This window comes from Convolutriloba macropyga, chromosome 4 (assembly GCF_964194025.1).
Source record: "Convolutriloba macropyga chromosome 4, txConMacr16.3, whole genome shotgun sequence".
In the NCBI taxonomy this organism is placed as follows: domain Eukaryota; kingdom Metazoa; phylum Xenacoelomorpha; order Acoela; family Convolutidae; genus Convolutriloba; species Convolutriloba macropyga.
The window spans coordinates 17,421,312-17,447,865 of record NC_134471.1 but is presented as its reverse complement, the minus strand read 5'-3'; the positions used below and the strand labels follow the sequence as shown (position 1 = coordinate 17,447,865).

General features: G+C 35.7%; 3 protein-coding genes across 10 annotated transcripts in view; all 3 read right to left on the bottom strand.

Moving 5' to 3' along the window:
* Window positions 1-5,582, bottom strand: part of LOC142338001 (uncharacterized) — a 72,782-nt gene extending 67,200 nt beyond the window's left edge. Inside the window, exons 1-4 of the mRNA XM_075387634.1 lie at window positions 5,549-5,582; window positions 947-980; window positions 733-873; window positions 376-433 (exon numbers count right to left, since the gene is read on the bottom strand). Of these exons, the coding sequence (XP_075243749.1) occupies window positions 376-433; window positions 733-873; window positions 947-980; window positions 5,549-5,553 (238 nt within the window). The 5' untranslated portion in view covers window positions 5,554-5,582. The remainder of the gene's footprint in view (window positions 1-375; window positions 434-732; window positions 874-946; window positions 981-5,548) is intronic.
* LOC142338292 (uncharacterized) overlaps window positions 1-26,554 on the bottom strand; it is a 318,225-nt gene that overhangs the window by 80,924 nt on the left and 210,747 nt on the right. The gene's annotated exons all lie outside the window — the stretch shown is intronic.
* Window positions 12,648-26,554, bottom strand: part of LOC142337490 (putative Na(+)/H(+) antiporter nhx-9) — a 46,861-nt gene continuing 32,954 nt past the window's right edge. For 2 of the 5 annotated variants that reach the window (XM_075386750.1, XM_075386752.1), the window contains 5 exons: window positions 22,038-22,257; window positions 17,919-18,043; window positions 17,169-17,290; window positions 13,694-13,714; window positions 12,648-13,059 (listed from right to left, as the gene is read on the bottom strand). In XM_075386750.1, the coding sequence (XP_075242865.1) occupies window positions 12,736-13,059; window positions 13,694-13,714; window positions 17,169-17,290; window positions 17,919-18,043; window positions 22,038-22,257 (812 nt within the window). In that variant the 3' untranslated portion in view covers window positions 12,648-12,735. Of the gene's footprint in view, window positions 13,060-13,693; window positions 13,715-16,592; window positions 16,615-17,168; window positions 17,291-17,918; window positions 18,044-22,037; window positions 22,258-26,554 lie in introns of all 5 variants that reach the window. The other 3 variants (XM_075386753.1, XM_075386754.1, XM_075386751.1) reach the window with 3 other exon arrangements.

Here is a 26,554-nt window from a genome sequence, read left to right as displayed (position 1 = left end):
CTGATAAAATAAAAAAAATTGGCTTTTTTATTCAATATCTGCCGAAAATTTGCTCTTATTTCATCATCCTGATTTTAGTATTGGTTTTCTACGAATCTTCGTTTTTCTTAATTGTTGACATTTTTTAAGTATTAAATAACTCAAATTTTTGAGCAAATTCGACTGGCTTCCGTCCTCAAAAAATGGATTCCAACCATTCCAAATGCGAAAATTGTGTCAAGACAATTACAAAGATAACCTCAATTTTTTCGCATAGAAAACCGTTTTTGCAAAAAATTTTCCAAGTAAAAAAAACCGATCACATCATCAATAAGGGCTTCACTCTACTTCGTTTCGTGACCCCTAAAAAGTTAGATTTCAAAAGGTTTGCTCTACCTTTCACAATGTTTAGCACTGTCAAGTCGTCTGTCAATGCTTGCATCAATTGTTTTCCCTGAAAAAATAAATCAAAATTAGCGTTCACTGAAAATTGGGATACATTCTTGTTGACCTATTATTTGTGACACCGCTGTGAGACAAATTTTTGTTAAATAATCTCTAGTTGCTTTGGTCAAAGTTGAATTCACCGGCCAGCCATCGTATTTCAATTCCCAAATAGTGACTTGTGACATTAAGTAAATAATAATTAACAAGAATTGGCTTAGTTGCCACTTGGATCGACCAAAATTGTGTTTTTTTCCTGCAAGTGGGAAAATTTAACAGAAAAAAAACATAATTAGCACAAACTCTCACTTGCTTTAAGTGTGAGTCTTTTGTTCTGATTGGTTGATTCTGATAATGACACTTTCGAACATCTTCAGGCAAGTGTGGATAAATTGAATTTATGATCATATCTTCCACTGGCTGACAGTAAACAGGTCGTCTCAAAAAACCCTAAACAAAAACAAGTAAAACAGTTTTGTCAAACTAGGACCAAAAATCTCATTGAAACAAGAATTCTACTCACGATATCATATTTAGTAGTTATCTGCCTCTTTTCACTGAAATAGATTGCTGCATTTATATTTTTTACAAATAATTTATACTTAAATTCCTCATTGAAAAAATATATCGCTAGAGCACATTGAGTCTAGAGCCTTGTCGCTAAATAAATTGAGTTCTGATTTCGTAAGCATTTCGTATATATTATATATTTCTAACATTAGCAATTTTTTGAAGTTTTTGAAAAGTTGCAAAATAATTTTCTGTTTAGAATTTTCAACAACAGCCTTTTATCATTTGCTCTGCTGCATGTTATAGGATGTGATAACATTTTTTTCTTGAAAATTTTCTTGAAACCAAGTGAACAATGTTCTCGATATCATGATTATCAATGATGATTATCGTTCAATTAATATAGTAATAATGTTTTTGGCTTCCTAATCAAAGAGTTCTAGGATACTCCGGATTTTTTTCCGTTTGTGCCCCCCCCCCCAGCTTAGTGGGCGCATATCATTTGCACACCCCAGACGCCACGTGTTATGTTTTTACATGATAATTTACTATGTAACGACACGTGCTCTGTAACTGGGGGCGCATAACGTACTGGGGGGGGGGGGGCACAAACGGAAAAGATCCGATATTCCATACATTTTTAGGGTACCTGAAAACGGATCAACTGATGATCAGGTGTGCTCGTTTTTTCTGTTCAAGTTCAATGTACATATTTTTGTACTCAATAAACAAACTTCTTTTGCATTACTTAATTAACAAAAAATGAACAATTTATCGTTAATTATTATTATTATTATTAATAATTATTTTGCATAAGAGGGTTCAAATTTTCCCGCTGTTTAATCTGATCTCTACATAGAAACAAATTGCCCAAAACTATCTACGGCGCCATGAATTGTATACATGCTTTACTTCAATACTTTTTCTGTAGCAATTTACATTGATTAGTAATTTTGCTTGATCCATGACTACAGGAAACAACATTATTACTTTTGACTGCAAATAGGTTAGAAAAATTGACTAACAATATTTTTTCTTTACTTTTCACAGACGACATCGGATGTACCAACGCGTCAAGAGGAAACATAAAGAAATCAATTGACAAGCCAAACGAACAATCCGTTGACTCGGATGAAGTTGTCAAAATAGCCATAAAAGGAAATAATAAACATTGAACAAATTTCATATCTGATGAAATCCAATCATTGTTACAGACAGCTGAGTACAACTGGATCAGTGCATAGCTTAAAATATTTTGATAAAAAAGGTGAGAGTGTTAATCTGTCAAGCTGTTAGTTAGAGTACAACGTTTCAGTTATTAATGGTATGTAACAACTCTTGTAGGAGAGGGCAGATAGCTATTAAAAACGAATTTCAAAAAGTAATAGACTAAATAATGGTTAGAGAAGTACTTTTGCATGTATGAAATGATTAAAGTACCGGGCAGAGTTGAGACGAGGCGAAGAAGAGTTGAAAAAAAGCCCGGCACTAATCAATGAAGCATCAAAAGTAGCTCTCTAATTGTTTTAAATCATCTATCCAAAAGTGAATTCTCAAGACATCACTTTCATAACTACTGGGGAGACCAGTCGATGAAACGTAAAGCTAAACCAAGAATTTTTGATGGTAAACTTGAGGTAAGAATTCAAAACACAGAATTGCATGTAAAATCTATAACTTTATCAAATGAGGAGAACCAAAAGATGATCAACTCACAATCAACTAAAGAAAAACGGAAATGTCAAACATTTTTATGAGTACAAATATTCGTCACGATAATTTCCAGTTTTTTCTAATTTCAATTGCTAGCTCTTTAGAATTTTGACGTGAAAGCTGTATTTTAGAGGAAAGTTATGGAAAAATTCAGTCATTGAGGTGTTATACAGACCCAATTAAATAAGAAACATAGAATTTCCAAAACCATATTAGATAATTAGATAATCGTAATATGGAAAAGGTAGTGTATTTTCACTACGAAGTACGCAACAAAACAACAACATAAATGCTTATTAATGTACAAAGAGAAGTAAAGTAATGATATTAATTAAAACAATTTCGTTTTTTTTGGGAATCGAATGTCCTTCCAAGAAATCTGATCACGTATAAAATTTCTTTCGTCCCTCAAAAATTCATTCTAAAAAATGATTTGTGGCGTTTTTTTTCAAACTCTTTTATTGATCTGCAGAAGCTTAGGCTCGATGAAATACTGTTCTATGGAATAATACATTGACGAAATAAACTTTTTTCGGTCAACTTGCAGTTAGCCTTTTGTGTGCTATAGAAATTACATGAGCACTTATGGCTATATTATTTTCCGACTGACAGTTTATGTCCTCTTTGTGAAAAAACTGGTTTCGAAATTAATAGAATTTTTTTGTATAATAAATAGCTCTGTAGTTCAGCATAGTTGATATTGAAAAGATTGAATATTTCATTTTGAAATCCATGTAGCCGTATTATTTTCTGTTAAAACAATCTTTGACAGCCCAGTATGAAGTTCGACGGAAGGTAATTTTTTTCAATAGTTGCCAGAAGTACGACTAAAAATTGCAGAATATATAATACAGAACAATTTATGTGTTATTTTGCATATTTTAAAGAACACAGTTTTGTAAGATATATAAGATTTTCATTTCTTGCGGCAACTTGCTCAATAGCATTTGACGTGTTCCTGATAGTATTATTTATTGCCAAGAGCAACCCGCAGATTTTTAACATGCTGCTTTTTCGAAAGCCTGCGGTTATTTACCTGTATATCAACCTGCTTCCGTTTCCCGTTACCACATTTGAATGCAGGTATTCAGCAATGCAAATAATTCAGTAAGTCAAGTTTTAAATGTTTCCGAGAGCGGAAGCTTCAAAAGCTAATTTAACAAGCTGATCTTAGTATTTTGACTGACAAAATTGTCGACGGCCTCATAGTCAAAAATGTTAATCTAAACAAAAGCAATAAAGCCTTTATCTGAAAATTAGATATCCATTAGAGCTTTGTATTGCTTACTTAGAGTTCTGATAAACGTTATACACGGGAGGTCCAATTCACATCGAAAATTCAAATACAATTTGAACAACAAGTACCTAACTCTAACGGTGTGATGATTTTTGCCCTGCCCCTAGAGCAGTACTATAAAAAAAGTAAGAGGTTCAAAACACTTCAAATCGCAAAGCAGCTACTCTCGTTCAGAGTAAGTTTCCAGGGACTACAAATGAATATTACCACACGGTTGTTATCGCCACCGAGAAGTTATCAAACTCCGATGCGAAGCCGAGGTGTTATGATACCTTCGAGGGCGATAACAACCGTGCAGTAATTTTTTTAATCAACAACTGTTGCGATCATTTCAAAATTGAACACAGTTTTATTGGTTTTTCCTTTTCATTTTTTGAGGAAAAGTACATTTTCAAAAGTAAGTAATATTTCTTCGGATCTGTTCTTCCTTTTGTCCTCATGCGCCCCCTCCGCCCCACACACACACTTACAGACACACACACACACACACACACACACACACACACACACACACACACACACACACACACACAAGTACACACGCACCCACACAAACACACGCACATAGACACACGCACACACATACACTTGGGCATACACTTACAAACACGCACACACATGCACAAACACACACACGCACGCACAGAAACACAGCACACACACTCGCGCGCACACGCACCCACGCTCACACGCACACACACACACACACGCGCGCACGCACACACACACACACACGCACACACGCACAAACACACACACACACCCTCACAAAAACGCGCACACGCACGCACGCACACACACACAGGCCCACACATGCATAAACACACACACGCACGCAGAGAAACACACAACACGCACACCACACACACATACCACACACCACAAACACCATACAGCACACACACACACACCACACACACACCATACACTCCACACACACTACACACACCACACCCCACACCCAAATCACACACACATACACACAACACCACACAAACACACACACACACCACACACAAACCACACACACACACACACCGCACACAAACCACAAACACATCACACCCACACACACACACACACACACACACACTCCCTCACAAAACACCCACACGCACGCACGCACGCACACACACAGACACACACATGCATAAACACACACACGCACGCAGAGAAACACACAACACACACACACACCACACCACACACACACACACCACACACACATACCACACACACACCACACCCAAACCACACAAACACCACCTACACACCACACACACACACACACACACACACACACACACACCACAAACACACACACACCGCACACACCCTACCCACACCACACACACACACACCACACAATTTTTTTTAGACTACAAGGTTATCAAACTGTTTCCATCATCAGACTACGAGTTTATCACCACTCTTTTATCGCCACTGTTTGCTTAGTAACAGTGCCGATGAAAGAGTGAGATAAATTCATGGTCTAATGCTGAAGTGTTTTTCCAGTGTTGATCGGGCATTAAAATTTATTACACTGGAAGTTTATTTAACTGCTTTTATCGCAACAAGTGTTGATTAAATATATTGAGCACTAACGTCATGCAGTGGAAATTAATTCATCGTAGGCGCTCTGTCGCCGGACTTTTCTTCTGAGCAACTAATTGAATCGTAATTGAATAACTTCTGAACAGCAAAACTTGTCGATTTTTTGATATCGAATAATCAAGACTCAGACAAGAAATGATTGAATCTTCTTATTTTAAAATCCAATTGTGAGCGTAATTCTTAGATAATAAGATTTGTGAAATGACTGTCAACCAATCACATTATTTCCAATCGTTGTTTAGTTGTTTCAAAACTTACGCATATAAAGTTCTTCCGGTCAAAATATTTTTCAAACAAACTAAATATTGCGTAAAAGCGTTGCTGAATCAACTGTTGATCTTTTGTGTGAAAAATTAGGTTTTTCAGCTTCTGCGATAAGTTCTTTATTAAGAAAATGAGGGCTGCTTAAGCATTCAATGAGAAAAAACGGCCATTCATGGACTTCTGTTTTCCATTTGGATGGTTCATCTAAAAATTCAAACAGACTATTTTTAATCAGGGGCGATGTGACCAGATTCAAAAGTGCAAACGATAATCATCCCTGCAAATTTTATGCGGATAACTCTTTTTTAAAAGTTTAAATTTAATAACGTCGTAACGATGCCTTTGAAAAGTGCTAGCACGGAAGTATATTAAGACTTACTTGAGACTTGAAAACAATACTGTAATGGGGACCTAGCAGAGCTTATATATTCCACAGTATCACTTTCAATTAAATTCTTTTGAAAATTGAATTTCAGGATCAATCTAGCACTCTTTCTGTCCTCCAACCCGTTTTTTTGGCTCCCAGTTTCGAAATATATTTGTCATTCAGCACATGTTAAACAGTGCACCTTTGCCCGGGGGCGTTATATGATTAGCTAGGCAAATTTGGTGCTAAATTTTTCGTCCCCGAAATTGTTTGTTTTGAATGAAAACAACGTTTTTCGAAATCTGAAGAAAACATAGCCGGAAAGTTGCTTGAAAATGGCCGCCAGTAACGCGCATGACGCAAATCGGGGTCGAAACGGGAACGAAACAAGAAGAGATAAAAATTGACAGAATTTGTTTCTAAGTGTCAAGAAGTGATCTAAATCGTTGTGCAGATTGGGACGACAGATAACACTATACTCATTTCAGCTTCTAAACTGAAAGGCTATTAAGCTTAATATACTGAGTGGCAAAGTAATTTAGCGCCCCCTATTTTCAACATTTGAGGCAATATTTTCCAAACTAAAACTCTTTTTCCGAAATAATTTTTACGCCATTGATCTCCTACACTAGTCGTCTCGCCCAGTTATGAAACTCCACCAAACGTAACGTTGACTCAGAAGAAAAGCCAAAGTAAGGTTGATGAATTCTATCAAAGCTCTGCAGTGAAAAGAAAATAACCACAATTTATTCTCACTTTTTTCTTATGTTTAACACAAGTGCAAATTTAGCCATACTTGAACAAACCTGAAAACATATCACATCTTGTGACAATATGCTTTTTACTGCGAAACTTTGTTCAACAACTTTACTATGGCTTTTCTGGTGAGTCAACAATACGTTTGGTGGAATTTCGTAACTAGGCGAGATGACTAGTGTAGGGCATCGCTGGCGTAATAATTGATTTTAGAAGCGATTATATTTTGGAGTAAAATTGCCTCAAAAATTAAATTTTTACTTCGTATATTTGGTGGTGCTAACCTGCTTTCGCTGTATACTAAAGCCAGCCAGCAGTTGTTCTAATAAACACTTTGATAACCTAATGCACTTTGACTATCGAAAAAGAATTTATCTCATTTCTTACGACTTTGTTCCCTTGAACTTTGCCATATTTTTACATAGCGTAAACCAATGAGTAAAAAAGCTGATGTTCTTTCTGTTGTAACAGTGAGTGCAGTAAGTCAGGAGTCAATCGTTAAAATCTACTTTTGTAAAAACCTACATCTCAAAGAAATTCCATTGACTGAACAAAAAACTAGACCTAGATGGCTTTAACCATTCAGAGAAAATCCTGTCAAAATAAGAATTCCCGGAACGACTCGAAGTCGTCTTCACCGAAAGAACCGGCATTTCAAATAACTATTATGTACTGGCACAAAGCATCAAAGCAGAGCCAGCAAAATTTCGGATTAAAAGTTGTTCGGAAATTAGGTGAATACCAATTAAAAAACTTAGAGGAGGTTTTGCAAAGTCAGATTGGTAATGCAGTATAGTCAAGTGACTAACATTTTTCTTCATTAAAAAATAACTAAGAATAACAAGGGACTAATTTTGAGCATTTTAGAAATAATCTAGATTAATTCCCAACTCCCCCATTGATAAAGTTTTTCTAACATTAGTCCTAATTTACTTACCTTTGATAAGCCATTGATAAGTAAATTTAGCCATCACTTATAATCTCGTTTTCGTTTTTTTTAAAAAAAATCAAAATCGTTTGACGTGATGACACTGAACTTAATAAACGAGAAACAAAACAATTCAAAATGGTACATTTTGTTTATATTGTTTAGCAGCTCTTTTGTATGTAACGGCGACTGTAAGGGGCACTTGAAATCTTTTCTGCATCGATTTCATTCTGAAGTACCTCTACGTATTTTAGTTCACGTTCGTCTAATTTCATCCGAACTTTATTTCAGGAGTTTTGCTACAAAATTTTTTTCCGCCTAATCGAGCTTTTGCCGAATATCCCATTCCCCCTAAACAAAATCAACACTTCGATTTGATTTCACAGGACAAGAAAACGCTGAAACAGATCTTTAAAAAGATAGCGCCCCAATACAAGCGCCCCTACATAATACCAATTCAGAAGCTAAAAAACGACAAAAATGAAGTTTTAATTCGGGCAAATCCTATCAAAAAAATATAGCTTTAAAAATTCCCGGAACCTCTCGAAGTCGTCTTCACAGAAGAAATTAGCATTTCAAATAACTATTATCTACAGTCACAAAGGATCAAAGCAGAGCCATTAAGTAAAAAATTCTGAAAAATTTGCGGAAATTAGGTGAACACCAATTAAAAGCCTTAGAAGAGATATTGCAAAATCAGATTGATAATACAGTATAGTCAAGTGACGAACTTTTCTCAATCAAAAAGGTAGCTCAGAATAACAAGTTTTGATCATTTTAGAAATCATCCAGATTAACCACAACTCCCCTTTTTTTTGCTTTTCCACCATTATTCCTAAATTACTTACATTAAAGCCATTGATAATTAAGTTTAGCAATCACTTTTCTTCAGATTTTTTCAAAAAATCAATATAATTGGCCGTGATGACACTGAACGGCTGCTTACTAATTCTAAGGTAATTGTCACTATATTATTTCCAATATCCAGATCTTTGTAAACTGTAATCTTTGTAAACTGTAAACCACTGACCAGCAAGTGGTTGGCTTCAGTAGCTAGTCACGGTTTAGTGAGGCTAGCTTTAGCTTGATTCGACTCTGCAACGTTTAGTTTGTAGCCTTGTTAGTAAATAAAATAAAAAACTTATATTTTAAAAAATTGCAATTTAAAAAAGCTTCCAGACTTCGCAGTGAAAATGTTCATATATATATATTTTTGTCTCTGAGGGTCTTCTGTCAAGATACCCGTCTGCAGGACTTGAAAAACTTCGTTGGCCAGTAATGATACTTAAACTCAGAAAAGAACAAAAATATTCAAAAACTTTGAAAACAAGCGCAATAATTAACAATATTTTGCTGCAATTCAAGATACAAAAATCTTCAAAACCATTTCATTGTCTTAAGAGATTGTCCAGTATCCCTATTTCAAGCTTTAAGTAGTTTCACTGGCTCAAAGATCCATAACTTTAGAACATGATAATTATCCGAAAATTTAAAGAATTTAAATTATCAAAAAATTGCTAAAGCTGGATTCATTAAAAGATTGATAACAACTCCATTGACTCTAGAAACTATTCGATAGCTTATCATCAGAATTTGGAGGAGTTCCCTAGGAACCTGGTGCCTGAAAAAATTCAAAAAATTCAAGATTCACAAAACTTGAAAAAATTGCAAATATTTCAAAAACTGCTGATACTAAAATCTTGAAAAGCATTGTATTCAGAAGCTATGAAGTAACCTATAATCACAACCTAGAGGAGTTTATGTTCCTCTAGAGGCTGGAGAACCTGAAAAATTACAAAAAATTTCACTGGCTCATAAAATCCATAAACTTGGAACATAATAAAATTCTGAAAATTTGAAAAAATTAAATTTCATCAAAACATCGCTAAAGCTGGAGTCACTAAAATATTGATAACCACTCCTTTAACTCTAAAAACTATGCGACAGCTTGGAGGACATCAAAACTTGGAGGTCCCTTAAACCCTGGGGCTGAAAAAAATGATAAAAATTTTCAAAACAATTAAAATTGCAAATAATTTTTAAACATTGCTAATAAAATCTTGAAAAATTTCCATTACATCTAGAAGTTATGCAGTAACCTATAATCAAACCCTAGAGAAGGTTATGTGAATCTTGAGGCTCGAGAACCTAAAAAATTACAAAGAAATTTAAAAAACCTAAGTTTTATAAAAAAAAATGCTGAAGTTTGTGATATTAAAAAATTGGAAAGTAATCCATGGCCAAAAATAAATGCCAGTAACTTATTATCAAACCCTAATAGAGATTTTCTGACACCTGGGGCTCAAAAAACCTGAACAATAACTATAATTGTCAAAAAAAATTAACAAAGGGCAAGTTTTGTCAAAAAAATGCTAAAATTGATGTGAAATCTCGAAAAACATTCCATTACAATTTAAAAAATACAGTAACCTACTGCCAAACTCAGGAGGAATTTCCTTGGCTCTTGAGGCTGGAGAAACCTAATAACCGACAAAAAATTTCAAAAAACTCGAAAAAAAATGCAAGTTTTATCAAAAAATCGCTAAAATTGGTCATATTAAAAAATTGAAAGCCATTACATGGCAAATAAAAATTTTTCAGTAAATAACTATCAAATCATTAAGGACGTTTTCTGTCCCTTGCTTCTGCAAAGACGTGAATAATGAAAAATAAAATTAAAAAAAAATGAAATTTGCACGTTTTGTGAAAAAAAAAAATGCTAAAATTCGTGATGTTAAAATGTTGAAACCATTCCATTACCACTAGAATCTATGCAGTAACCTATTATAAAACCCTAGAGGAGGTTCTTTGGCACCTAGGGCAACCATGGGGTGGAGCGCACCAGCGCGGTGGGGGCAATAAGGGGGGTCAACAGTGGGGGTGTCTTCAGACGTCAGACGAAAAATCGCATTAAAAAAAGACCGACAGGACTGATATAATTGCTGCAAACTTCGTTTGAGAGCCATTAAACACGTTGATGAATTCATAAACGTGCTAAATTCACATGAAAGAAAACCGACTAACGTCGGGCGAATTGCACTCAAATGACTGGCGAACGGAGGAGTTGGCTTTTAGGGTAGCTAGCTACGGTTTAGGGACGCTAGCTTTTAGCTTAATTGAAGGAGCGTGAGGGTTACGGGTGGAGCAATGTGCAGTTGGTGTGTGTGTGTGTGTGTGGGGGGGGGGGGGGGTGGGGGTGTGAACAAGGGAGGGGGCGTAGTGCGGGTGGGGGTATGGTGCGCGAAGTTGTCGTGGGGTGAAGTTCTGCTGGTGGTTAGGGTCAAATTGTAAGAACAGCCCTTCAGACCATGATATTATGTCGCCAAAAGTTTTCGTGAATAGCATACGTAGCGACTAGCGAGTCTGAAGCCCCCTCTGGGCTTTACTTGTTTATGCCGTTTTTGAGAACAAAAAGTAAAAAAAGACCTCAGGACTAATGTAACTGCTACAAACTTTGTTTGAGAGCAATTAATAAGCTGGAACGTTTAAAGTAAATTGTCCCTTTCAGCTTCAAAATAACCTTCAATTGGAACACATATCCGTACTTATCAATTTTGGGATCTATTCTGTCCCCCCCCCCCCCCCCCCCCAGTTTTTTATGCCCCCCAGTTACAAATTGTGTTGTTATATAGCACGTTACTATGTAAAAAAATAGCACGTGCTCCTGGGGGTCATAAAAAATTTATGCTCACTAAGCTGGGGGGCCAAAACAGAATAGATCCCAATTTTGAACGTTTATAATCGCCAAAATTATTCCAAAGAAAGCATATATAAGTCCTAGATAATTGCCCTCAACTTTATTTTACATTGTTTATACTAGCAAGACGAATCGATATCAGGATCCTTTCCAAAAATCAAGACATTTAAACAAATTTAAGTTCTTCATTCTTGTGGCTCAGTCAGCATTAAACTCAGTTGCGGGCGTCAATTTTCATTTTAACAACTTAAACCACCGCCAGATTATCACTTTTTTGAACCACAACCATCATTGTTCTGAACAATTCAGAAGAGAGAACGTCGTGTTGTTGAAAAATTTTAATACGAAATTCAATTTCTATCTAAATTGAAATAATAACAATAGAAGAATTAAAAGTCAAAGATTACTACAAACAGCAGGTCACTCATCGTTACAAAGCACAGATATGTGTTAGCTAGCAGCTACATAACTCAACACCTAATCACTCAAATTGAATAAAAAATACATTTATTCATTATTGAATGCGAGCTTGAATTACTAAAAGGTGTTCAGTTACTCAAAAAGTGGAGATTGAGAAATGATCGAAATGAAAATAGAAGTATGGATGTTCAATTTTTGATTGATTTGGAATTTTTGATAACCTGAAACCATTGGTTGTTATTTCACAATCATATTCAAAACCATCTTTAATAGGTCACTGATCAGCATAATTCCCCATGACACGCAAAAAACTATTAGAATTAACAGTGCATATGCAAATGCTAACAGAGCTCAATTTAGCATAATCGAATCGATCAAACTTAAATCACAGCAATGTTCATCAGAAGCGTCCACCGGTATTGAATTATACATACATTTGAACGTCTCAAGATGCAAAAAAGGAAACAAAGCATCAAAAGTCAGCAAATTTACCCGAAAAATCCGGTACCGGTAGACGCTAATAATGTGGATATTTTAACTATGATTGATTCAGCAATAGATTTAATCTCCATTGACTGCTTTTATTCTGATCAAAAAGATGTTCTCATTTTATTCAACATACTAAAACCCGTTTATGTCAGAAATAAAACGTCCACCCGAAATATTCAAATGATTGCACTTACTACCGAGTTAACAGGTAGAAAACGTTTGTTTATGCTAATCAGTATGACCTTTAATATTTGCTATTAGTTCATTTCACTAGCACCGCTTGACGACCGTGAAGTATTGTTGACCTTCCTGGTCTTATCAATTTCCGAATCGAGGTCCAGGTTAAGTTGCAGCGGGGGTTCGAACTCACTTCCAATGTCAATTTGTACGCTTTCTGATTTTCCGATTGAGCTTGCATCCGCTGTCAATCTCAAATCTTCTTTCGACAATGGACTGAGGTTGTCGCTGGTGTTTGCTGCCGTGTTCTGCAGCCCCGATGCTGAGTTATCCGATACGAGAGACGGTGTTGCATTTTTACGCTTCCTCGCAGCAGGAGATTTGGAGTTGGAGGCTTCTTTGGTCTGAAAAGATTCACAGATTTCAGTGACTTTTTAAGCTTCACGCGATTCGTTTCAACAGCTAAGGGTCTAATCAGAGGTCTATAATTATAACTTCTGGGTAATATCAATATTTAACCGCAACCAGGATAATGGGACAGGGTGCTTCTAATATAAATAACTACTCTTACTCGTACAACAATCCTTACAATGTTCATTTGTGTATTATATTTTAAACCGCGGTTCTGTCGATTATATATTTTAAATCACCTTTTTCAATAATGTATTTCAACCCTTTTTGCCGTCAACTAGTCACAGTTAAATGAAGTCACCGATAAAAACGATCACAAAGTTACCGACAACTAGCCACATATAAAGTAATGTAACTATTCAAACTATTGACCAATTTTAATTTAATTAAAATCTCTTCAATCGGAATTGCTTTGAATATACTCAGACGAACTAGGATATTAATTAGCCCAGGCAAAACGGTGGCGATTAACTTTCGCAGCTGCATTGAATTCGTCAAATGAATAGACAACTAAAGGTTGAATATATCTATGGAAAATGGTGACAGCCAAATGCATGAAATCGGGGAGTCCAAGTCAAACAACAAACCGCTGAATAATCGCTACGTAATATACTAACTATAGGTTACCTGATAATAGCGCCGTGCGTACTATCAACATAAGATCATTAATTATTCAGCAGTCTAGACAACGTGAGTGTGGTTTTCAATAGACAACATAGCCGACAAGTTGCCGGAGAATAGCCGCGACAGCCATCTGTCAACAGACCAAAGATAGCCTGCAGATTGCCGGAAACTCCCATGTCCCCGATTGGGATTGAGCCAAGATCAGAAAAAGGGGATTTTTTTCAAAAAAAAGTCAAAGGTGCATGCTATTTTGACTACTTATTACTTATGCATATTCTTGTTTCTTAATGATAGGATAAAGAGATTAGTATCAAAAAACATCAAATCTGGTAATTACGACCCGTAAGAACCAAACATAACCGACTAACGTTGGAAAAATTGCTCTCGAACTAGTTGGAGCGCTAATCTATTGCAGCCTGCTTCAGTCCGGCTGGGGGAGGGTGATTAAATTCACTAAGGATGGTTTCAAATGAGGTCATCAGAGTTCATTATATACCACAATAAACACCAAATATTTAAAGTGAAAAATGACACCAATTTCGGCGCTTTTCATTTGACTTTTAGTAGTACACTGTTGCCAATTGAGTACAGCTGCTGAAAATGTTGAATGAGAGAGACATTTAGATCGCCCGACTCGCAAAAAGTCAAAGACGCAAAAGTCCCTCGAAAAGTCAAAACGGTCAAGCAAAAACTTTGCAGAAAAATGTCAACACGTTTACAATAATTGCTTCAAACTTCGTTTGAGAGCAATTTAAAAAGTTTAAATAGCGGGCACCCAAACTGGGCTTTACGCACCCAAACTGGTCAATCCAGTTTCTATTTTTGATTTAGTTTTTCGATATTCACTCAGTCAGTGTAGATTGCTTTGCTCAGCAACTGCCGTTTAAAAGCATTTTGAGCACAATAAACCTAGCCCAGAGGTCAAAGATTTCACGTAAAATTCCGAAATAACAAATTTTTGGCTTGACGCATTTACAAAATTAGGCGGTAATAATAACCAGCTGAGAAAATTACGGCTGCTATCAGTAATATAAACGAAAAAAATGAAATCCGACTGCGCTGCAGTAGAATTTTCAAATAAAACCATTCATCTTTCAAATAACGTTACAGATCACAAATATACTAGAATATTGGATACTTTAACAATTTAATAAGTTAGCGCTTAGCTCTAATGGCCTTCTGGATCTTTTTCGTTTGTTCCCCCCAGAGGAAGTTATGCACCCCCGTTACATAGAAGGTGCCATTACATAGTAAATCATTATTTAAAATTATGGCACTTGCGTCTGTGGGGAGGGGGGGGGGTGCAAATAATATGCAACCACTGAGCTGTGGAGTGACCGGTGTGTGTGTGCGCGCGCGGGGGAGTCAAGCGAGGGGGCAGGGTTGCGACAGCTAGATGAGCGGAGGTTCAATTCTACAGGTGGAATGCCACGTGTTCCAGGGTCAGCAGTTTGGTCTTTGGTCAGGTGTTCCTCATTAATAGTCCATTTTTTATAAAATATCAGTAGTACTTGCTCTGTTTATTATCTGGCAGTGCCCTTCGGTCACTGACAGAGTACTCGCCTACAAACCTTTTTCTAGCTCTTCGGGATTTCGATGCATCACAAGAAGATGGTTTTGAAACCTCTGATGACCTGAGAGGCCATGTTGTGGGTTAAGCCCCACAGAACATGCCCTCAAAACTTTTTCGTCACAAGTTCGAAAATTGAAATTTTATTTCTAATTTTTGCCCCAAGAACCGTACAGGTCAACCTTATTTTTTTCTCAGGGGGAGAGGAAAACAGTTTTTGTGCCGAAAAGTCGATTTAGAAATTTTGTCGATCTTTGCACAAAATTTTCTTGAAATTTTTTGGACTAGGAAAATTTTTTTGGACTTCAGAAGATTTGAGTGGTTGCCTAAACGTGCCTACCTCTGCTTAACAATTGATCCTTATCGGAAAAAAGTGTTTTTCTAATTAAAACATACCCCGCAGATTGCCGGAAAATAGCCGCCGCTGATTCCAATAAGCATGGTTGGGATGAAAGAATAGAAGATAGTGAAAAAAAAATTGTACAAAAACATTTTTTAAGTCCGGTTTATTTTGATGGCATTTCGTAGTTGAACATACTTCTGATTCTTAGAGAGAGGCTACAGGGGCTACTATCAATACCAATAAGCATTAGAGATGGTAACTAAGACTTATAGGAACGACGTTCAAATAGCGGGCATCTAAAATTGGGCTTTATCCCGTTTCTATTTCTGACTTAAATTTTTTATACTGACTCTGTTGATTTTGAATGGCTTTGCTGAGCAACAGATGTTCAAAATCACTTTTAGCCGAATGAGAGAAGAGAGAAACTAGCCTAGAGAAGTCAAAAAGATTTCACGCAAAATGTTGAAAAAGCGGCAAAATGAGGTAAAGCAAAACATTTTTTTGTTCGACGAAGTAAAAAAAATAGGAGCGCTATAATAGCGAGCGGAGAAGATGAGGGCGGCTATTAAAAATGGGACTTTTTGGACCATTTTCTAACAAATTCAAGTACTGATTTTAACTTCCAGTTCCAACGCGCACAAAACAATATCCTAAAAGACATTAAAAATGCGAAAGAGCTTCAAGACGCTTTAAAGAGCTTCTTAAAGATTATTGACGACCACTAAGTCAATTACATCTGCGCTTTTGGTTAATTTGTGGCATTGAGGATCAATGGAGCAAATTTAATAGATTAAGGTTTTGTTTAAGAGCATGTACCAAGCATAATCAAAAAAGCTTCGGTTAATGCAAAATTAAATAGGCTCAATGCAAAAAAAAAATCCTTTGGCTCAAAAAACCAAGAGGAGCTCAATAAAGCTCCAAACATTGCTTCGCGGCCATTAACCTACACATCAGTTATTTGAGTACTCTCTATTAGACATTTCACCTACCGTCTCTAACATCTTGCATCTGCTACAGAACACCAACATGCGTTACTTTCTACCATAATTACAAAATCTACAATAGAATGATAATTTACGTTTAATTGTTCCAACTTGGTATTCCTTTGAATAGTAACATAGGAGCTTATTTTTATTTTTATTTTTAGGAAGAAAACAATCAGAAGAAAATTTTTTGTAATGTGATTCTTTAAGAAAATTTGATTGATGTTGATAATTTTGCTTGAATGATTTGACGTATTGTTTGTTTGAAGTATATTTAACCATGTGGCTATAATTTTAATTTACTTGTTGCAACAAAAAAACATTCGTTGCGCTACACTGTTCTCAAAAGTTACTCTATGTAATACAAAAAAAAACCTGATAAAACAAACGCATGATGGCAATATAGGAAGATAATTTGCAAGATAGCAACTTGTTATGTTTAGATTTATAACTTCTGATCCCCCTGAAAAAAATGCGATGCTAAAACACCAAATTCACTGGTTGTCAAAATAAATCTTCATTCTAAATCAAAACCCAATGGCGAAACGTTTTGAGGTCTGTTACCGACGACTTGATACATACCTTTGAATGTCGGCTATTGCTTCCATCGCGCACCCTTTCCTTCTCCTTGTGATGTCTCCTACTTCTCGCTTTTGATGACCTCTGTTTCTTTCTCGCAATTCCTCCCATTGCAGCACCCCCACCTACACAAAAATTCGCATTTATTTCCCCTCCCTCGCCCGCCATAGACGAGATTCCTTCCGATTAAAGTATAAAAACGTTGAGAAAAAACTAATTCATTGACATTAGTTGTGTTACTAAAACTCAGCATTGGGCTATACGAAATGTCTCGTCTTTAGTCTCCGGATCAAATGATTTAATGGCCTGTTCAGACAACCTAATTAAGTGACGCGTCGATAGCGGCCCATGCCGCTATTTCATTTCACACTTAACAACCTGCCAACCCTTTACATATGTTCAAGTTGGCCAAGTACGAAAATTTTTCCTCTCACTGACTGCCAGAAGTAACCGCAAAATTTTTGAGGTCGTTGAGAGCGCTAGTTTTGCGAGCTTCAATCATCTGAACAAATTTCAATCGGTTGGCATAAAAGTTGTAGCAAAAGATTTGTTAGATTTACAAATTATAAATAAAATACTTAAATTGTCGAGAATTATCTGATCACAACAACATTTCCTAACTTGTAATGTTTGGAAATCAACTTGCAAAAACGATAAAGTGACCGCAGTGCTTGATTGTTATCAGAAACGATTTAATTGTTATAAAAAAGTTTTTCACTCTTTCTCAAAATTTAAAATTGTAAATGTGTGAACCTGCAGCTGCGGCCAAATCCAGCTGATGTCTGATACTCTCAGGAAGTTCATTGTCCCATTCCTCCAAAGTCTTGTCCTGTCCAGGTGGAAGCAGCACGTGCTGGGATTGGGGTGCCTCTTCAAACCTACACCCATATCACAAAATGATGTTAAAACTGGGAAAAAGCTAGTGTATACTAGAGGAGCGTCGAAAGGCAGCAGTCTCGTGTGTTTGATCAACAAGTATTTGTGATCGAACAAAACTCTTACCTAATACAGATGATTACGTCAATTGTACTTTAAAACTACCTATTACCAGACATCACACCTGAGGGCCTTTTCTGGTAATTTTCAGGAAATCTTTCCTTGTTTTAGATCCTTAATAAATTGCTGCAAAGAGTAAACCATGGAACTGGAAATTTACTGTGACAAACTATAAAATTGCAACACGATCCACATAAACATGTTATTTGATATCAGGCAGTCAGAATATAGGGGTAGATTTAAAATCACCCTTTAAAATAAATCAATGTTCATTGTTCTAGGCATCAAATAATCGTTGATCAAAACTCAGCAAACAAACATAGCCGACAGATTGCCGGAAAATAGCCGCCGTTGACGCGCCTGATGCAGATCGGGATTGAAATAGAAAAAGGAAACATACCCGTCAAATTACCGAAAAATAGCCGCCGTTGATTCCCACAACCAAGATTGGGATCGAAAGAAGAGAAAAAACTAGTGAAAAAATGATTTTTGTACAAAAAAATGTTAAAGTGCGAACTATTTTGATGTCATTTTGGAGCTGAACGTTCTCCTGTTTCGTAGTGAGGCAACACAGGGACTAGTATCAATACCAATAAGCATTAGAGATGGTATCTGAGAACAAAGTTAGAGTATCGGGCATCTAAAATCGGGCTTAATGGGTTTATCCCGTTTCTATTTCTGATTTCGTTTTTAATATTGACTCAGTTCATTTTGAATTGCTTTGCTGAGCAACTGCTGTCTAAAAGCACTTTGAGCCGAATTAGAGAAGAGTGAAACTAGCATAGAGAAGTCAAAAAGATTTCACGCAAAATGTTGAACAAGCTGTGAACTAAGGTAGCGAAAAAATTTTATTCGTCGAAGTAAAAAAACAAAGCAGAACAAGTCCCGACGTATAATTCAAAGACTTTTCATTGACTAAACAAAAAATTAGACCTAGAACGGACTATGAGTGAATCGGAAAAACCATTTCTAAAAAATCAGATCAACAAAAAAAAACAGAAAATCAATGTCAAAATACCGTATGTGAGCAAAAAAACCACTAGCGATAACTGAAAATTTGGTTCCAACAAAAAAAGAGGTCTAAAATGAACTATGAATGAATTGGAAAAACCATTTAGAAAAAAATCCAATCCAAAAAATAAAAAAACAGTAAAAATCAAAGTGAAATTGCCGCATGTGAACAAAAACACCACTAGCGAGAAAACGAATTTTTGTTCAAACACCGTTCTCTCACTCTACTTCAAAAATAGAGTGAAAAAATTTCACACTACAAAATTACTCGCTTTTTCGCTCCACTTCCTGTTTCGGCGTGACCAAAATCACTACTCCAATTTGACTTCAAAAATCATGAAAATGTGTGAACAGATCTTGAAAGAAATTTTCATCAAACACCGTTTACTAACTCTACTTTAACATTAGAGCAAAAAATCATATGTGCAGGGGTGGGGATCGGGGGACTGATGCGGAGAGCGCGGGTCGGGTGAAGTATGCGTCTCGAAAACAGTTTCTATGAATCACATACTTGGAGAGTAGTGAGATGAAAACCGCTATAAGAGAAATTAATGCCCTCTGGGCGCTACCTGTTTATACCGTTTTGGAGGACCAAGTCAAATGGCTCAGAAGAAAAATCGGTGTCAGCAAAAAATCCCATACAAAGACCACAGGACTAACATTATTGCTGCAAACTTTGTTTGAGAGCAATTAAAAACCAGCCATATATAAAACTAATGAAAAAATTCAGAAAATGCAAGGAAACTGTATTCTATGATCAAGTGTAGCAAAAACAACTCAAAACCAAGATCATTACAGAGAGGACTCTGTTTCGTGTATCGTTCGTGACATTCCGTAGAGCGGTATCAGAGGAAAAAAAATTTGTTGGGCATCTTGTTTTTTCGAGGTGCTCACTCATTTGCAAAAAAGCTGCTAGTTCTAAAAGTTCAGATGCGTAACTTAGGTTTAAGATAGGCCAAAAATCTCATACAAAGTTACAATGAAGATACGTCTTCAAGTGGTGGTTAGCAGTTTTCAGGTAAATTGGAAAAAGACGGGGTTTCAAGCGGAAACTTGAGACATTTCAGAAATTAAGATAGTTGTCGTCGTCGTCTCGAGCACGGGAAAAAAATTGAGTAAAACAAATTTTAATTGAAAATTAAATCTGAAAGTATACAAAAAGTGTTTGTATTTATAGTACTTATTTGAGTGAAAAGAGGGAAAATTTATATCAGCTAAAGAAATTTTACATGATCGACAAGCCAAAAAAAATTTTGGTTCAGAATTCAGGACGTGATTTCATGAGACGAGTTCATTAGTTCGAGGTCGGTGAATGTTAGATTCAGGTTTCTTTAGGTGGGAGAATTCAACGTGAGATCTGATTAATAGGTCAATAAGATAATGATAGCGCAAACCTAGATTCAGAATCAAGTTTATTTTTGCGGCCATTATTAATCGACACAAGGAGTTCTTCAGGTAAGTTCTTTTGTTTTCTTTAACACTTTAACAAAAAACATAAGTTTCTTGATGTTCAAAAAAACAGCCAAAAACCGTCAGCAAGGTTTCAATAAACGAACAAAAATAGTAGAGCCATAATTCTTCCCTTCCTATATGAACATTTTTGTCATGGTTACAAGTTATAGATGACGTAAATGTATTTACTGTAGAAGAACATTTTTGAACGAAATGAAATAGTCATTGTATCAATTAAGCCAACCTCAGTAGATAATGAAAATCGCCTAATCATGAGCAATATCCTCTTTTTACTTTAAATTACAGGCAAGGAAGTCATAAAACGCATTTTTTATTAAAAAAAATAAAACATTACTGACTAACGTCGGGCGACCAGCAAGCGATTGGATTCTGTAAAAGCCAGATATGGCTTAGGGATGCTAGCATTAGGGCGTGGATTAGAGTAGGGATGGCCAGAAGAGGGGTCTCAGGGGGCGGGGGTGTCAAGCCATGCGTCGTCAAGGGTTGGGTTCGGAGGGTCGGACGGGGGTCCAATCGCCGGGTGCAGAAGGGTGAGTAGGGGGTTGTGACGGGTCAGATTCTTGAGATTAAGAATCGCCCTTCACGCCATCTTTTCTCATCAAAACAGTTTTGATAGATAATATTCTTATAGAATTGTAAGGCGTAAAGCTCAACCACTTAATGCCCTCCAGTTTTTACCTGTTTATCCCATTTTTGAGGACGAAAAGTTAAAAAAAGGTCTGAAAAATTGGCTAAAAGACCGCAGGACTGATATAATTAAGGTAAATTTTGTTTGAAAGCAATTAAATAACTTTCAGCTACGTAGATTGGAAATCAGTGTTGAGAGCAATTCACTCAAAAATCAAGAAGTTCAGCCCGAGGAAAGTTAATCGAAAATTCAAGTCAAATAGACGCAAAGTGGTCAAGCAAAAAATCGCAAGACCAAAAACTCCATTTAATCATTTGAAAATCTCGAGGAGATTAATCATTTGAAAAGCGCTACTTTATACGCTTGATTAGAAAACTACCGGTTCGGAACTTTTGCTGAGCTCTGCACGGCATAGATTGATTATCCTTCTTGAATAACATAAAACCACATTATTAATATTGCAATTCCTATGAACTTCGGCATGTTTACAGCAGTTTTCGAAGCAACTATCAATAAGTAGTGATCAATTCTCCTGTGATTTATTTGGACTTTTCCTCAAAATCCTCTAGCACAATCCCAAAGAACACACGAAAATCTAGAATAATGCAGTTTTTTCGGATGCTATCAAGTCCGGAATATGTTTTCAGTTCTGATAGCAGCTTGATATGAAATCAGTAGCTTTTTAAACATTCCGTTCTTTATGTTGACTCTAGTTCACAATCCTCAAACGAAATCTGATCTTAACAGGATCTAAGAAAACTAACCCGAAAGTAACATTAGGCGTCTCGAAGTCAAGAGAGTCCTTCCACGGTAGATAAGACTCAATAGCAACTGGAGACTGAGAACATGGTATTGACTCCGAGTCACTTCCTCCCTCACCCGAGTGACCCCCTGATCCCTCTTCCCCACTGTGTGAACAACTGCTCGCTACTTTCTCCTCGTCGTACACTTTGATTTTTACGTCTGAGTTCTGCACAGAAGGCACTAAAATGCAAAAACGTGCTCCAAGTTTGTCAAATATCTACCATTAAATATTCAGAATATTTTCGTTTCTATAAAACGAAATTCGTTTTTGACTCAAATAGTTTACAATTACTGGCCGGACAAAATATAAATCCGCATTTACGAAAACTTCGTTGCAATAATTATTTTTAAACGAAGTCTTTCTGTTCTAAATTTTCTAACTACACATCAACCCCACGCCGACTACAATCATTATGATCAGGCTAATTACCTATTTTTGACCATTCACTAGCAACTATAAATCGTCAAATTTGAAAATTCAATACGCTCGATCATTTATCATTAATCACTTTCGTTAGATAAAATTAACTCGTGAAAATAATGCAAAGTAAAGAATTAAATCGAAGAGCGCGCTACAAATTTCTTTTAAAAGAAAGAACTATCTGATCGAGTTAAGTGACAAACATATTTTTTAAGACAGAAAATACAGCACAAAAAAAACAATTTGCAGTGATTGGAAAGGTCATAATCAGTAAAGCAGTAGTTAAGTGGTACCTCAGAAAATAAAGAAAAAGTATTGGTGAATGACGTCGATTGAAACATGAATAGATAAAAGAGGAAGACACTAAGCTGAATGTCTGTTTTTTTTCTCAAAGATCTGCTCAAATTTAACTATCTTATCCCATATTGTTTCTTTAATCATAATTTTTTTTATTTTTTTCTCCTTACCTTCCATAAAATCCTTAAAATCACCTACAGGTACAAACCAGCATATAGTTATTCACTGCCGTTTAATGAAACATAGCCGACTAATGTCGAACGAAGCGCACTCGAAAGGACAGACGCGGCCTTGGTTATTTTGTAGCCTGCTTTCAGCAGTGAGAGGAGCCAGAGAAAAAAATGCAGTTAAGGTCTCCACCTGACATTTTCACTTGAAATATTTACTTTAGAAGCAAATTAAGTACCCAACGTTCGCAATCAAATTCTAATTTCTAAATTCTCTCCTATTTTTTGTCTTTCCATCTTGACATTCAAATATACAAGAACATTTTCCATATCAATGAGATATTTTATTAGCAGCTTATGGAATGTGTGGAAGTTGAAATTTCAATCATTAATTTCAAATAAAAAGTTTTTATTTTTTTCTGGAAAAAAAACTATTCAAATTTTCTACCATTATCTTTGTCTTCTAAAGATAGACATCTCCGTTATCATTCCAAAAATTTAAAACAAAATGGGCGAGCAAAAGTCTGTGACTATAACCAGGGTTTGTCTTTGTCTTAGTGTGGTTTTTGGGTAGAAAAAAATTTGCTTCTTTAAGCTGTTCACTAGCAGGTACAAGCGTATATGTTTTTCTGAAGTCGCAAAACGTGGCGATACACAATTTATGACAAAAAATGAAAAGAATGTATATGGCCAGCGTAACCATTACTTTCTGATCTGTAGCTAGAATTTGAAAGAATAACTGAAAATATTGATTATCAACGGAACAAGTTTTCAATTCTTAAATATGAGTATATAAATTGCCAAAAATGAATAAATATTCTTGGAAAATTTATGGATAATGACTGAGCCCTACTCAACAATAAATTGTTAGCCTGACATAGGCCTTGTGTTTTTGAGCTCGCTTCTGCATCTTTTTTTGCCAAAATCTTAATTTCAGATCATTTTTTATCTGACTAAGTTCGAACGCTCTGTACCATAGAGATATTCACACGAGTCTTATTCTGAGTAAAACGCGAACCTTCAGTCTGATTAAAGAAGAGAACTTCTTCGAAGGTTTCCTTATCTCCTTCAAAAAGTGAATGAAATATCCCAATTAAGACTTCGGAACTCAAGGAAAAAATAGTGCCAGAATCTTGACCGGGCAAAAAAAGACTATTACAACCAAGATTAAAGCCTATTGAATGAAACATTAACCTACAAAATTGACAACATGGTCTCAATTAAGTTCAGGGTGATTCATTCATCTTGGTGCTTCAAATGTTGTTAACAGTGCTTTTCTTAATTTTCACTACTAAGATTTATTGAAAATTATATCATAACCCGAACAGTGAACGCAGTCAAGCGATCGTGTTGTATTAAGAACGACAAAGGTTAACACTATTTGCTCCCAACTTCGTTCGAGAGCAATTAAAAACCGATTCAGCAGCTCTTTTCAATTAATTTTTTAGTAAAAAAAACAGGTGGCAAGTTAGCTTAGCTGCATACGATTCTGAATGAGAGCAACCAATTATAACATGCTAAACGGGGGAACTTAAGCCTGAGAAGTCACCAGAAAAGTCAAAGGCACTCACTCAAGAGAGCAAAAGATTATTCTAAAATAAAAAAAATAGGCAGAGAGGGAGAATAATAAATGCTAAACACTTCCTTCGAGAGCAATTAAAAATTAGTGAAAGCTTCTATCGAATTTTCACATTTATATGATCGCTGTTAAAAACAATTTATTCCACCTAAATTCATTTTTATTGTCACGGTCTTCAGCAATACATCACTTTTTAGCAACCTTTTACTATTTTGAGAAATTCACCGGATTTTTCCATTCGAGTTTTTTAAGCAACTTCATCTCAAATATGCTTTAGAAATGAGGTAGTATTTTTAAGGTAAATTTGGAAGAAAGCATGATAACTGATCCGTACAAGTGAGAAGAGAACTGTAAGGCAACCAGGTAGATATCGTCTGTTTACATCTCTTGCATACATTTTCAGTTTTTCTGATAGACTATGTCCACATTAATACACATCAATTACATACATTCCGTGACCTTGCTGTCTTGCTCAAATTTAACTCACCGTTAGTTAGGTTTGCTGAACAATTCACTCGGCAAAGCTACTTCGTATTATAAAAAACAGTCAACGAAGCTTAACTGTCGTTGATAAAACGACCAAATGAATTTTCCTTCTTTGGTTTCATAAATACTACTATTTCAAAATACGATACTAGAATAGCTTAATAAGCAAAGAAGGGTGCTAGCAATCAATTTTTTAGTTAGTAAATAAGGGCAGAAGAAAATGATGACAATACTAAGCACTTGAAATACTAGAATGCCAAAATGCAATTATGTGACACATACAGCAGATCAGGAGCACGTATGTAGAACAGCGACAGTTAACATTTGACGACCACAGATCCAAACAAATGAAAAAATTCGGCGTTAGAAGCCTCCATCTTACCAATTGATGAAGCTGAAAAGCGTTAAAATTGCATTGACAAAAATTCTATCATCAACATGCCAAAATCACTATCAATGCAGTAAAATTAAACCAGTATAATCACAATGAGTCCAAAATTCAAACTTGGTATCAAACTTGGCTTTCAGCAGGTGAGAGGAGCCAGAGAAAAAAATGCAGTTAAGGTCTCAACCTGACATTTTCACTTGAAATATTTACTTTAGAAGCAAATTAAGTACCCAACGTTCGCAATCAAATTCTAATTTCTAAATTCTCTCCTATTTTTTGTCTTTCCATCTTGACATTCAAATATACAAGAACATTTTCCATATCAATGAGATATTTTATTAGCAGCTTATGGAATGTGTGGAAGTTGAAATTTCAATCATTAATTTCAAATAAAAAGTTTTTATTTTTTTCTGGAAAAAAAACTATTCAAATTTTCTACCATTATCTTTGTCTTCTAAAGATAGACATCTCCGTTATCATTCCAAAAATTTAAAACAAAATGGGCGAGCAAAAGTCTGTGACTATAACCAGGGTTTGTCTTTGTCTTAGTGTGGTTTTTGGGTAGAAAAAAATTTGCTTCTTTAAGCTGTTCACTAGCAGGTACAAGCGTATATGTTTTTCTGAAGTCGCAAAACGCGGCGATACACAATTTATGACAAAAAATGAAAAGAATGTATATGGCCAGCGTAACCATTACTTTCTGATCTGTAGCTAGAATTTGAAAGAATAACTGAAAATATTGATTATCAACGGAACAAGTTTTCAATTCTTAAATATGAGTATATAAATTGCCAAAAATGAATAAATATTCTTGGAAAATTTATGGATAATGACTGAGCCCTACTCAACAATAAATTGTTAGCCTGACATAGGCCTTGTGTTTTTGAGCTCGCTTCTGCATCTTTTTTTGCCAAAATCTTAATTTCAGATCATTTTTTATCTGACTAAGTTCGAACGCTCTGTACCATAGAGATATTCACACGAGTCTTATTCTGAGTAAAACGCGAACTTTCAGTCTGATTAAAGAAGAGAACTTCTTCGAAGGTTTCCTTATCTCCTTCAAAAAGTGAATGAAATATCCCAATTAAGACTTCGGAACTCAAGGAAAAAATAGTGCCAGAATCTTGACCGGGCAAAAA